Source organism: Lepidochelys kempii, chromosome 26, assembly GCF_965140285.1.
Source record: "Lepidochelys kempii isolate rLepKem1 chromosome 26, rLepKem1.hap1, whole genome shotgun sequence".
Taxonomy (NCBI): Eukaryota; Metazoa; Chordata; order Testudines; family Cheloniidae; genus Lepidochelys; species Lepidochelys kempii.
In genome coordinates, this window is record NC_136405.1 from 174,626 (window position 1) to 187,904 (window position 13,279).

A 13,279-nucleotide genomic window follows, 5' to 3' on the forward strand; every position below is an offset into this window, starting at 1 on the left:
TAAATATGATTAACCATTGGAACGATTTATCAAGGGGTAATGGCTTTAAGTCTCAAGTAAAGATTGGATGTTTTACTATCCATATGCCCTAGCTCAAGTAGATGAAATTATTTGGCCTGTGGTATGCAGCAGTTCAGACAGATGATCATAATGTTCCCTTCTGGTCTTAAAATGTATTAGTCTAATTCAGGACTGCTCAGCCCACACCCTCGTTGTACTCTAAAATAGACGCTTCTGCCTCCCTTACATCCTGATGGGTAATGAGCCACCTACCTTGGTGAGTCATCAGAAACCATTTAATACTTTCCCAGGAAGATCAGCACCTAGTAACAGGGTGGGCTGTTTCGAGCAAACACTCCCAACCTGTTTCATACTGGAGTAAGTGTCTATCCTATTCTTTTACATTGCAATGTAATAGAAACTTGTGAACTTTGCTGTTTCAGGATTTGGAATGATCAAGTTAGAGCTGAAGACCAAGTCTTCCAGTGGCGTGGTGAGTACTGAAGACTTTCAATGACACCAGTATAGCAAAGATGAGAGTAAACCTCTTTAGTAACAAAAGTAATTCACTGGGATTTACTACTTTTCTGTTTCATCTCTCATTTTAATGTCTGGAGGTGAGTGGTGTGCTACTAGAATGATGTAAAGAACTGGTGTCCCAGTATTTTCTCTGTGATCTAAACAAACTTTCACATAGCATACTGTCATTGTTAGGATTTGTATAGGTACATTTGTTCACTCTTCCATCTTCGCAGTGTCTTCACCCCAGTCTTCAAAATGGGTTTCCATTGTCATGCTTCCGGTCATGTGTGTTCTCTCTCACTACCTTTTTATAGCTAAATTTGTTTCTGGCTCACATTTCTGCTTATGGATGCAGGCCAGATCATCCACCACTGTTAGTCTGGATTCACAATCCTGCATTAACTATTTATCCAAAGGACTCGGGACACCAAAAACCTTTAGCTAAGGGAGGTTTTGGATGAAGTTGAGAGCCAGCTGGCTGGCTTTGCAAAAGCTATACTCCCAAGTTCCCACCATCAAAATATTGTCAGAGACCTTCGCTGGATTTAAAGGGAGAGTTTGACTCTTTTAAACCATTGGTGACCTGGGGGACATAATTTAGCTAGAGTTTTATTGTGCTTGGGCTTGCATTTCCAGCTCTGTTCAAAATGGATTGAACCTTGCTTCTTTATGCTTATGCTGCTAAGCTTAATAATAAAGCATAGCATTTCTATAGCATCTGTAACATGAGGCATTGACAGCATTTTACATGAAGTAAATCTCATGGGATCTCTGAAAAGTACAAAATATCATAATCGCCATTTTTCAGAGGGGGAAAATTATTAGTTCCCCATGATCTCACAGGAAGCCTGACAGAGCGAGGAATAGAATCCATATTTTTTTACATTTACCCTCGAGAATATCTCCCCACTAGGCACACTTATTCTTGCATGGTCTTTTGCACTCCTGTGCATGCATGTCTACAGTGCCATCTATGCTTGCTTCACTCACGTTACTTTTCAACCTCTACCGTGCCCCGTTTGCTTCAGCTCTCCCTTCTGGTTGTACGTTCACACCTCAAATATGCACAAACATCTTAATTCATTCTTATAGCAGAAGGTAGCTTGTTATTTTGTAGTTTGTCACAGTTAAGTGGAGTACCACAGTGAGATAGTAAAGATATGGGGAATACAAGTTTTTTATTGTGACGGAAATGAAATAGCTGCAAAGTACGAAATATCAGGTTTTTTTAGACAGTTTGTTTAGCAATGCATTGTAATTTTCAAATGCTAAGAATATTATACTAAGGCTGTGGTGTTAAATAATGGCCAGAATGTATACAGAAAACATCCAAATCTGCCTAAGTTTGCTGATTGATCAAAATCCTTAATTTCTCAAATGTTTTCTCCCCTTTCCATGCAACTTTGGTTTTGGCTACTTATTCAGCTGGTAAGAATAGTGATTGTTTTTGTGTGTTTTTTCCTGTTGTCACTTTCTAATGGGGTTTCCTACTTTTTACATACTTTGCTCTGGACTGTGGCACACATTGACATTCCTAATCTCTTTAGGAGGTGAAGGAAAAATGGTAACTGACATGAAGCATTCCTGTGTGCATGGCTTGCACTCCACTATAACCCATTTGTATAACACAGGTATTTAAAGTCTGTGTCAAAGAACCATAGAAACGCAACAAAAATAAGAGGAAAGGAATCTAGAAATTACGTGGTATAGATAACATTTTCTATTATTTCAGAATCATGATTTAGCATTTATAATATCAGTATTTGCATTACCAATGAAAGAACAACAGGCTTGTGTGGGATGGAAGTGAGTTGGGGTCCAGAATGAGGGATGTGCCACATAATTCTATACAAATGGAAGCTAAACTCTGTTTTGATATAACGGCAAGTAGTTTTACTGTGTGTTGAGCTATCTTTAAGTTTGAGAGGTAGAACCTTCATATACAGCTTTCATTCCCTCGCAGACTTTTCTTTCAGATGTTGTTGCTTCGTACAGCACAACTGGTTCAATGTCCTACTAAATGTCTCGTGTTTTTCTAAGATGTCTGCCACAGTGAGCTGAAAGGTCAAATATGAAGGTGAACTTGAGGACTGATTCAGACTGGTATATGAAATTAAGGCAGTCTGGCATTCTGATGCAGAGGATTTCAGAAATGCTCCCATGAGACATGATCCAGTCAGAGCTCTGCTTTTGACAGTCTGGAGATGAATGGTAACAAATGTTGACTCTGCGCTGTCCTCTCTCAGAAGGAGATGCAGTTCTAACTGCTAGGAAAATCCTTCTGCTTTTGATCATATGACAGCAGGATTCTTTCCCTTCACTGTGTTTAGTGAAAAGGGCAGACAAGATCTTTGTTTTCCTTGATCTGAGAAATCTGTTCAGCCGTTTAGATTGATGATCTGCATTAAGATCAAGCGAGAGATTTTTAAAAGTCAGTTATAGATTGGTCTCTTAAACATAATCTCACAGAAGTAACAAATCAGAGATTTGTGCACTTGTATTTGGAGCCTGAAACCCTGTTTAAAGGCTAATCAACCACAGAAGTCAGCTTCCTATGTTTTCCTTTGCTGTCTGGATGGATATATTTTGAGACAGTTGTGTGCTGTTGCCGCATGGCATAATCATAAAGTAAATGCCATCTTGCATATTGTGACAGAAATGTGTTTTTGGTAGTACCTCTCTGGTACTTTAAAACTGTTCCAAGTATGAGTTTCCTGAAACTTATAGCTCATTGCATTGGCCTGGGAGTGTGGAAATGGGTATGTGCCATCTAAGAATACAAGTTTTCACAGGCTTGGAACAAGTCTAATCTTTACAATTAGGGTTCCAAAGATGGGAATTGAAATTATGTCTTTTGTCAGACACTTCTCATAACTTGCCTGATGTGCATTATAACTGTAGTTAGAATGTACCATACAGTTAAATTTTTGATGTGTTGCTCATGTCTTCACACAGCATTTACTGAGTTAGTTACAAGAGGGTTAGACAGTAGATGCGGACAGTTGACAAGGAGAGGCATGAAGTCTAGACAATAAGAAACCCTAAGGTATGGGGAACTGACCAGCAATTGGCTGGCTTTAGGCAGCGTCGGAAGATGTGGGTTTTGAGCTGTTTTACAAAAGTATCTGTGAGGTAGAGAAAAGGGACAGATTGTTCAACAGCTGGTGTGGCAGCATCAAAGAATGAACCTCACAAAGGAGGGTAAAGAATGAAGAACATACGAGGAGGTCAGAATTGGAAGAGCAGATGAAGCCAGTAGAGTATAAGGAGAAAAGATTGGAGAAATAGAAGGGAGAGTCTTGGCAGTGCAGTGCCTTGAGGGTGAGGGGTGCGATTTTGCTAGTAGATAGAGGACCTGTGGAGCCCTTTCAGAGTGGTGGCGATGTGATTATGTTCATGTGTAAAGGTTAGAAGGTGGATACAGGGTTCTGAATAGATGGGAGTCTAGGTGCAGGTTCTCTTGGGAAGCTATAGAGGGAGGAGGGCAGCAGTAATCCAGGTGTGAAAAGGCAAATGGATACGAGTTCCAGTAAGTGTGTGTTGAGGTAGTGACTTGTGTGGAATATGGAGGCCTAGCTAATGGAAAGACTTGTAAGAAGATCCTGAGAGATAAATGAGCTAAAGACTCAACTGAGCATACCTATCTTTCAGAGGAAGAAGTTTGCCTCTCTGAAGATAAGTTTAAAAAAAAAACCTAAGACTGAATCAAGGGTCAACTTGACATTTAAAAAGAGAAGTTATTGAATGATCTGAAAGAGATGGAGAAATGTCCTTAGGATAAAAGGGACAGTCAATTACAAGGGAGGGATGACCCTGAGGCATCAACATAGTGTCTGAAGTGAAGTGTTCAGAGGGTGATATAGATGGTTAGTAGTGTAAAGTGCTATACAGAGGCCCAAGAGGGTAACTAATGGGGCCACAGTCTACAAGGTAGAGCAAATCACTGAAAATTCTGAGGTGCATCCTTTCGACGCTATGAAGCACAGAAAAGATGAAAGATGTTGCAGGCAGTGTGGTGGTTGGAAACATGGGTTGCTAAGAGTAAGTTGGATATGGGGTTATATTTGTCGAGGTGAAAGATGGATTTCTAGAAGAGTCATGACAGCTGCCACTGGATTTAATTGTTTGCTTGGGCTAAATTTGCTTGTTGGGTTTAGCATGCGGGTGCTGGGTGGTGATGGTTGCGGCCTATGATATACAGGAGTTCAGACTAGATGATTTGGTGGTGTCCTTTGTCCTTAAACTCTGACACTTTGTCTGTGGTCTGGATAGGGAGCTAGAGTAGAGACAGTTGGAAAGAGATCAGACACGAATGGGTTCAGGGAGTTTTCTGTCTGAAGTGTATGGTATCAGTTAGGTGAGGTGCAGATGGCTGTGGTATCAGATGTGAGAGGATTGAATCTATGTAAAGAGAAAAAGAGAAGGTGGAGCTGGTGGGTATCCCATACTATTGCAGTTTTAGAATGGAAGAATATGGCAGACTTTGTAAGTGAAAAAGAAGAGGGAGACAGGGTGGTGAAGAAGTAAGCTAATGTAACTGAAGAGTGATCAAGGAATTTTTGTTGTCTTTAAAGAATACAGAATAATAAAATGATGATTTTTCCAGACCGGAGGGTGGCTTGAGGGAAGTCTGGGATTTATCCAGACATTACAGTGGAGGAAGTGTCTTTTGCACTAGCATTTCTCCAGTTGATGGCCTTTTGTCTTAAGGATTTGGAGTTCAGTAGTGGACTGGGTCAGGAAGTAGGTAACTGAGATACAGAAAGAATTATGTTCAATGGTAAGAAGTAGAATAAAGAGGTTTGGAAAAAAGGGTCATAAGAACAGCCGTAATGGATCAGACCAGTGATCAATCTAGCCCAGTATTCTGTCTTCCGACAGCTGCTGCAGAGGAAAGGAACAGAACAGGGCGATTATCAAGTGGTCCACTTCTGTTATCCTGTCCCAGCATCAGGCAATCAGAGGCTTAAGGACACCCAGAGCATGTGGTTGCATTGCAGGCCATCTTAGCTAATAGCCATTGATGGACCTATCCCCCAGGAACTTACCTAATTCATTTTTGAACCTAGTTATACTTTTGGCCTTCACAGGATGACCCTGGCAATGAGTTCTAAAGGTTGACACTGCGGTGTGTAGAGAAGTATTTCCTTTTGGTTGTTTTGTGACTCCTGGCTCTTACGTTATGTGAAGGGGTAAATAACACTTCCTTATTCACTTTCTCCATACCATTCATGATTTGATAGATCTCTAACACATCCCTTGTTAATTGTCTTTTTCCCAAGCTGAACAGTCCTGGTTGTCTTAACCTCTCCTGATATGGAAGCTGTTCCGTACCAATAATCACTTTTGTTGCCCTCCTCTATACTTTTTCCAGTTCTAATCTCTTTTTTGAGATGGAGTGACCAGCACTGCATGCAGTATTCAAGGTGTTGGCATACCATGGCTTTATATAGTGGCATTATACTGTTTACTGTCTCGTTATCTATCTCTTTCCCCATGGTTCCTAACATTCTGTTAGCTTTTTTGACTGCCTCTGTACATTGAGCAGATGTTTTCAGAGGAATATCCACATTGACTCTAAGATCTTTTTTTTTTTTTTTTTTCCCTTGAGTGGTGTTAGCTAATTTAGACACCATCATTTTGCATGGATAGTTGGGATTATGTTTTTACATTGGGATTACATTGCATTTATCAACATTGAATTTCATCTGCATTTTGTTTGCCCGGTCACCCCGTTTTGTGAGATCCCTTTTGTAACTCTTTGCAGTCAGCTTTGGACTTAACTATCTTGAGTAATTTTGTACTGTCTGCAAAGTCTGCCACCTAATAGCTGACCCCTTTTTCCAGATCATTTATGCATGTGTTGAACAACGCTGGTCCCAGTACAGATCCTTGGGGGACCCCGTTATTTACCTCTCTCCTGTCCTGTTCCTGTCTTCTAACCAGTTACTGAACCATGAGAGGACCTTCCCTCTTATCCCATGACTGCTTACTTTGCTTAAGAGCCTTTGATGAGGGATCTTGTCAAAGGCTTCTTGAAAGTCCAAGTACACTGTATCCACTAAATCATTCTTGTTCACGTGTGTGTTTGACCATCTCAAAAGTCTGATTGGTGAGGCGTGATTTCCCTTTACAAAAACCATGTTGACTCTTCCACTACAAGTCGTGTTCATATATGTGTCTGATAATTCTGTTCTTTACTATAGTGTAAATCAATTTGTCTGGTACTAAAGTTAGGCTTACCTGCCTGAAATTGCCGGAATCACCTCTGGAGCCCTTTTTATCTATCATCCAGTCATCTGGGTCCAGGTATTATGATGAAAAGTATGAGTGTGTAAAATGATTATACAAATGGTTTAAAGCAGTGGTTTTCAGCTAGCATCTTAATGCTACTATATAAATCTGATATACCCACACCTTGAATAGTGCATGCAGTTCTGGTTGCCCTATCTCAAAAAAAGATATATTGGAATTTGAAAATGTTCAGAGAACAACAAAAATGATTAGTGGTATGGAACAGCTTCCGTAGCAGAGATTAAAAAGATTGGGACTGTTCAGTTTAGAAAAGAGACAACTAAGGGGGGGAGGGGTCAATAGCGATCTATAAAATCACGAATGGTGTGGAGAAAGTGAATTGGGACAAGAACCAGGGGTCATCAGATGGAATGATTAGGCAACAGGTTTAAAATAAACAAAAGGAAGTACTTCTTGACGCAATGCACGGTCAACCTGTGGAACTTGTTACCAGGGCATGTTGTGAAGATCAAAAGTATAACTGGCTTCAATAAAAAATGAGACTAGTTCATGGAGAATGGGACCATCAATAACTATTAAACAAGATGGTCAGGGACACAAGCCCACATTCTGAGTATCCCTAAATGTCTGACTGCCAAATGCTGGGACTGGACGATGGGACGGATCGCTCGATAATTCTCCTGTTTGGTTCTTTCCCTCTGTAACATCTGGCAGTGGTCATTTTTGGAAGACAAAATACTGGGCTGGATAGACATAGTATGCCCATTCTTATGGTCTTATCAAACTTTCTAGGGGGACTCAGCAAGCCTTCCCACTCAATCATGGGATTGCAATACCATCTGCTCAAATTTGGCCCGGTCACCCTCTGTCATGACAGAGGGCTGGCTGGAGCAAATCTGAGTGAGTGGCATTGCGACATGGCACATGGGAGTTGAACTCGTTTCTGAAATTGAGAAATACTGCCTTGTAAAACTTTGTGGATATTAAGGTGTGTGCTTTTAAAAGGTTTCCTAGTCTAGGCAGAGTTAGACAACGGGGTCAATGGACTGATTTTAGTTAAAATAGAATCCTCTTTAGTGGAATCTATGTATTAATGTCTCCAGTTCCATCATTAGAATGTAATATTTTGCAAGGGGTGTGCTCCAAATTTAAAAAAACAAACAAAAAAAAAATAAAAAAGGTGGGGGGAACAAGTGGTTCAAAGGGATGGGACTCATCAAGTAGAAATTAAATTTAGTAAAGTAATAAGTGTGTTAATTCTAGTCTCGTATTTTTGCCAGGAATTTACCACCGCTGGTTCCTCCAACACAGACACTGGGAAGGCCTCGGGCAACCTAGAGACCAAATATAAGATCAAGGACTATGGACTTACATTCACCCAGAAATGGAACACAGACAACACACTGGGGACAGAGGTGTCAATGGAGGATAAGGTAAGAGAAAGTGGAAATTATGAAAGCGATTCAGCAAGTCAAGTAAAAATACTGTGAGAATAAACCAATAGAAGATATAAATGATAGGTGAGCTATGGTAAATTAGGACTAACTAAAATATAGCATAGAAGGGAGTACCTCAACTCATTCTTTTTGTACAGTGTGTGGGAGTTTTCATATAACTCTGTTTCTGAATTTGATGTTCTTAAAGGTGGAGTTGTAGTGCAGAAAGGCAGAGAGCATACAAATATCCTCTCCCAATACTATGCATCATAATTCAGATTTGCAGCAGGACTGCTATTGCAGATGGGCATTCTGAGTATTCATATTGTATTTTAATAAATTGTGAGGTTATTTTCTGATACGTAAATATATCCATTAAGGACTAGAGGAGTCCTTGATTTTCATTTATGACCTAAGCCAGGTTTTAAATCTAATCTTTCAAAAGTGAAGCGGTTGTCCCATTTGGTTTGTACTGTAACTTGCCCCTGCATACTTACTAACTTACATTACAAAACAAATATAGCAGCAGGTAGAGGAGGCACTTTTATTCTAAAGTGTGCAAAGATGCATAGTTGAGTCTGTTCTCTGCCTCAAAATTGCCTCCAAGCTCTGCTAGTGGAGCCAGCTGCTCTTGTAAACAGTATGAGGTGGATAGCTGAAGACAAAGGTAGTTGTAAATTTTTAATGTGCACACAGACTAGACAAATCTGTGTATCTGGAAAACCCACCAAAGCCTGTAAATTGCAAACACAGATTACCTCCGAATCTTAATTTTTTTCTTAAACTACTGTGACATGAAATGCAGTAAACTAACTGTAATTCAATATTATGGTTGCAAGAAGAACCATTCAGAAGCTAGGAAGAACTAAAAATTAAAGTTAACTTGGCCGTGATGCATTTATGAAGTATTTTCTATTCTTTCCCTTGTTAAAATAAGCAGAGGATTACTGTGTCATGGACATATGATGTTTGTTACTGGGTCCCCTGGGTGCAATCTGGACTGTGGGACTGCTGAGCCCTCTGTCCACCGTCGTGGGTTTCCTCTTACGCTGTGGTGCTGTATCAAGCCACAAACCTCTGTCGGGTACTGCACTTACGCAGACATCCACCCAACTGAGTTACACGAATGCTCTACCACCCACTCATGAATCATCAATAGGAAGGCTCCACCAATTCCCCTCAGCTCCCTAGCCTTGCACCCCAGAACTATACCGTCTTGTACTGGTCCAAAATTCATTACCCATTCCAATCCTCCGTCAATGTGGAGAGGACACACACTAGCCTTTGTAAACTGAGCTGAGATTTCCCAAGCACTTCAACCAAAACACATTGTTTTAAGTAAAATAGAAAACAGATTTATTAACTACAGAAACATAGATTTTAAGTGATTATAAGTAGCAAGCGTAAAGGCCAAAGTTGGTTATCTAAGAAATAAAAATAAGTTAAGTTCTGCAAACTAAACAGGATTTGAATCAAGCAGTGTAGATGGTACAAACAGGTTTCGGTTTCCCAATACATGGACTGGGACTCTTTCCTAGCCTGGGACCCCCTTCCCCCATTCAAAGTCTTTGTCTTTCAGATGTTTCTTCCAGGTGTTGAGCTGGGAGGAAAAGAGCCAAGTGATGGTGTCACTTCCCCTCTTATGTTTTCTTCCAGCTTGCGAAAGATCTTTGCTTTGAGGTGGGTTAATCCGCCCCCCAAGGCGTACATGCTTCCTCTAGAATAGAGGATTCTATTTTCAGTGGGTATCAATGAGCCATTAACACTGTCTAGCTACCTGACAGGCTGGTTTTGGGTGTTCCCAACCTCACGGCATATTTCAATGACATACCCATAGCAAAACTTCCTAACTTTACATACAATCCAACAGGATATTAATGTTAAACAGATCAATACTTTTAAAATGATACCTCACAACTAGCATACTTTGTACAAAACATATCATAATTATGACAGTGGTGAATATGGGGGTTCTAGGGGGCTGCTTTGAGGTACAGGGTATCACAGTGTTTAATATGCCAGATGTGCAGTATGGTCAAGTTAAGCAACCTTACTTTTGGAATTGCCTGGCTTTTAAGTATTTCATCTTGCAAACTGGTGATTTGCATTTAACATATAAGAAAGATTAACGACCTAAAAACTAATATATGCAGCAATACAATATTATATGTATATTCAAGGGGGTTGTTTAGATGTTGTCCAACCGGCCATGCAAAATATTTAAATAGTTAGCGCTGTGAGTGCAAATAAAAAAGTTAGACTTAAAGTAAAGATTTACTAGTTGGCCAACCAAAGCAAGGTCCTATACTCAGCTCAGTATTGTTTCTCAGTGCTGTGCAATAACTCTTGACAACTGCATCCAATTAATTGAAAAATTTCATGGAATGTTGTTTTGATTTTTGGTGAAGATTAAAAAAACAACAACCTGTTTTCAGCTAAAATCAAGCCCACAGTGTGTCCATTTGGTGCAGCAGCAGCAGAAACTCTGGCACCCTCTCCTGCTGCCTACACACACTAGAGGGTTGCATGCTTCATTGCTCGTGTAGGCCTTGCTCTGTAGATTTGTCTAATTTTTTTTTAAGTGCAAATGGAGGCACTGTCTTTCCCTGCCATGCCCCTTGAAATATCTTCCTTCCCACAAGATTGAGAAGGAAGGAGTGGACAACTGGTGCTGTCTTTGAGGAGGCAGAACATTAGGGAGAAGGAATGAAATGTTCTCTCTCCTTTCCCTCTGGCTGTCCAGGAGTATTGTTATGCTGCAAACTGTTAATGGATGCCATCAACAGATGACAGCAACTTTGTCCCCCATTTTCCTGCCATTCAGTGTTCAAATTATCCCCCAAAATAAAAAGTTTCTGGCCACTGATGTCTAGAATATTCTCTGAAATTTCAGAATTGATCAGATGGGGCATTCAAAAGTTATTGCATTACATACAGACATATATAGAAACAGAGAAATGCCATCAAGTTGAATGTAAGGCCTCACATGGGAAAGATTAGTAAGGCTGGGACTTTTCAGCTTGGAAAAGAGACAACTAAGGGGGGGAATCTTACAGAGGTCTATAAAATCATGACTGGTGTGGAGAAACTAAATAAGGAAATGTAATGTACTCCTCATAACACAAGAACTAGGGGTCACCAAATGAAATTAATAGGCAGTAGGTTTAAAACAAAGAGGAAGTATTTCTTCACACAACACACAGTGAACCTGTAGAACTGTTTGCCACAGGATGTTGTGTATAACAGGTTTTAAAAAGGAACTAGGTAAGTTCAGGTCCATCAATGGCTATTAGTCAGGATGGGCAGGGATGGTGTCCCTAGCCTCTGTTTGCCAGAAGCTGGGAATGGGCGACGGGATGGATCACTTGATGATTACCTGTTCTGTTCATTCCCTCTGGGGTACCTGCCATTGGCCACTGTCAGAAGACGGGATACTGGGCTGGTTGGACCATTGGTCTGACCCAGTATGGCCATTCTTATGCTCTGAGTACATATTTATAAGGTGTCCGGGAATGTGGAAAACTAGTGAAGCTACTTGCTTTATTCACTCAAACTAAATCTTCAATGTGGAGTTCTCTGCAAATTACTTACTTTTTGTGCCAAAGATCAGCTTCTATTCAGACAAGAAGAGGAGATGGGAATTATAGTAAGGTAAGAGAATATAATGCCAATCATCTTTTTCAATAGAAGGAGTCCAGATAATCTGACTTCTTTTTTTCCTTCTTTGCAGTTAGCTGAGGGATTGAAGCTGACTCTTGACACCATATTTGTACCAAACACAGGGTAAATATCCTCCTTCAATTTTGTGTTAAAGATTCCTAGAATTGGATTAAACATATGAAAAGTTAATTGTCTGTCTTCAGTGGCAGTGATAAATGAGCATAGTCCTATTCCAGTATCCCAACAGGTAGGCGTTCTGGGTAAAAATAAAGAACTTTTTTTGATTCTGAAGAGCTTGGTAGAATATTTGTAAGGGCGCAGCTAATATCAGGTTTATAATAACATATTAGATGAAAGACTCCTCTCAAAAACATAATTTTCCCTCCATCTAAAAATGTGTAATAAATAAATACTCAGAAATGGTACTTCTATACCTCTAACATTGGGGATTGTGTGAAAGTAGAAAAGTGTCACCGATTTCAAAAGGGAGCTAGATAGATTCATGGAAAATAGTCCATCAATGGCTGTTAGCCAGGATGGGCAAGAATGGTGTCACTAGCCTCTGTTTGCCAGAAGCTGGGATTGGGTGACAGGGCATGGATCACTTGATGATCTGTTCTGTTCATTCCCTTTGGGGCACCTGCCATTGGCCACTGTCAGACGACAGGATACTGGGCTTGATGGACCTTTGGTCTGACCCAGTATGGCCATTCTTATGTTTTTATTAGTATTATTATTTGTGTTACCGTAGTACGTAGGAGATCTAGTTGTGGACCATGACCCCACTGTGCTAGGTGCTGTGCAGACACAGAACAGTAAGGCAGTCTCTGCCTCAGAGAGCTTAGAATCTAAATATAAGGCAAGAGATGACAGATGAATACAGAGAACAGAGTACAAAGAAACAGTGAGGCAATATTAGTCAGCATGATCAGCGGTGGTATCAGTGCACCACCAGCTTAACCATTGTCAGGGTTTTTTGGTTTTTTGTAGGCATCACAGTAAAGGAGAGTTTGAAGGAGGATAATGAGTTAGCTTTGCTGGTGTTTATGGGGAGCTCCACTGAATCATGAGGGGCTGCATGGGAGAAAGCACAAAGGTGTTTGTTTGAAAGTTTAACAAGTGGGTGATAGAGGCTAGCATCATGGGCCATTTGGAGACACGAGTTGACATCTCCATAGGAAATAAGAGATGATAGGGATGGTGGGGGTAGGCTGCAAAAGGGCCTTGAAAGCAAAAGCATCTTATGTTTGATGTGACAGATAAGTTTGATGTGACTAGATGAATTTAAAGAGAGAGGTGACATGGTAAAAGTGATGGGCTAGGAGAATGATTCTTGCAATAGCATTCTAATTGGATATGGGTGGGGCAAAATTGTATTTGCAAGAGAGAAGGAGGTTGCAGTAATT

The 13,279-nt window shown here is 40.4% G+C and overlaps 1 protein-coding gene across 6 annotated transcripts in view; it reads left to right on the forward strand.

The window, feature by feature from the left end:
• Positions 1 to 13,279, forward strand: part of VDAC3 (voltage dependent anion channel 3) — a 45,474-nt gene that overhangs the window by 25,200 nt on the left and 6,995 nt on the right. For 5 of the 6 annotated variants that reach the window (XM_073325039.2, XM_073325037.2, XM_073325040.2 and 2 more), the window contains 3 exons: positions 444 to 493; positions 8,058 to 8,210; positions 11,944 to 11,996. In XM_073325039.2, coding sequence (XP_073181140.2) covers positions 444 to 493; positions 8,058 to 8,210; positions 11,944 to 11,996 — 256 coding nt within the window. Of the gene's footprint in view, positions 1 to 443; positions 494 to 1,980; positions 2,600 to 8,057; positions 8,211 to 11,943; positions 11,997 to 13,279 lie in introns of those variants that run through there. The other variant, XM_073325042.2, reaches the window with a different exon arrangement.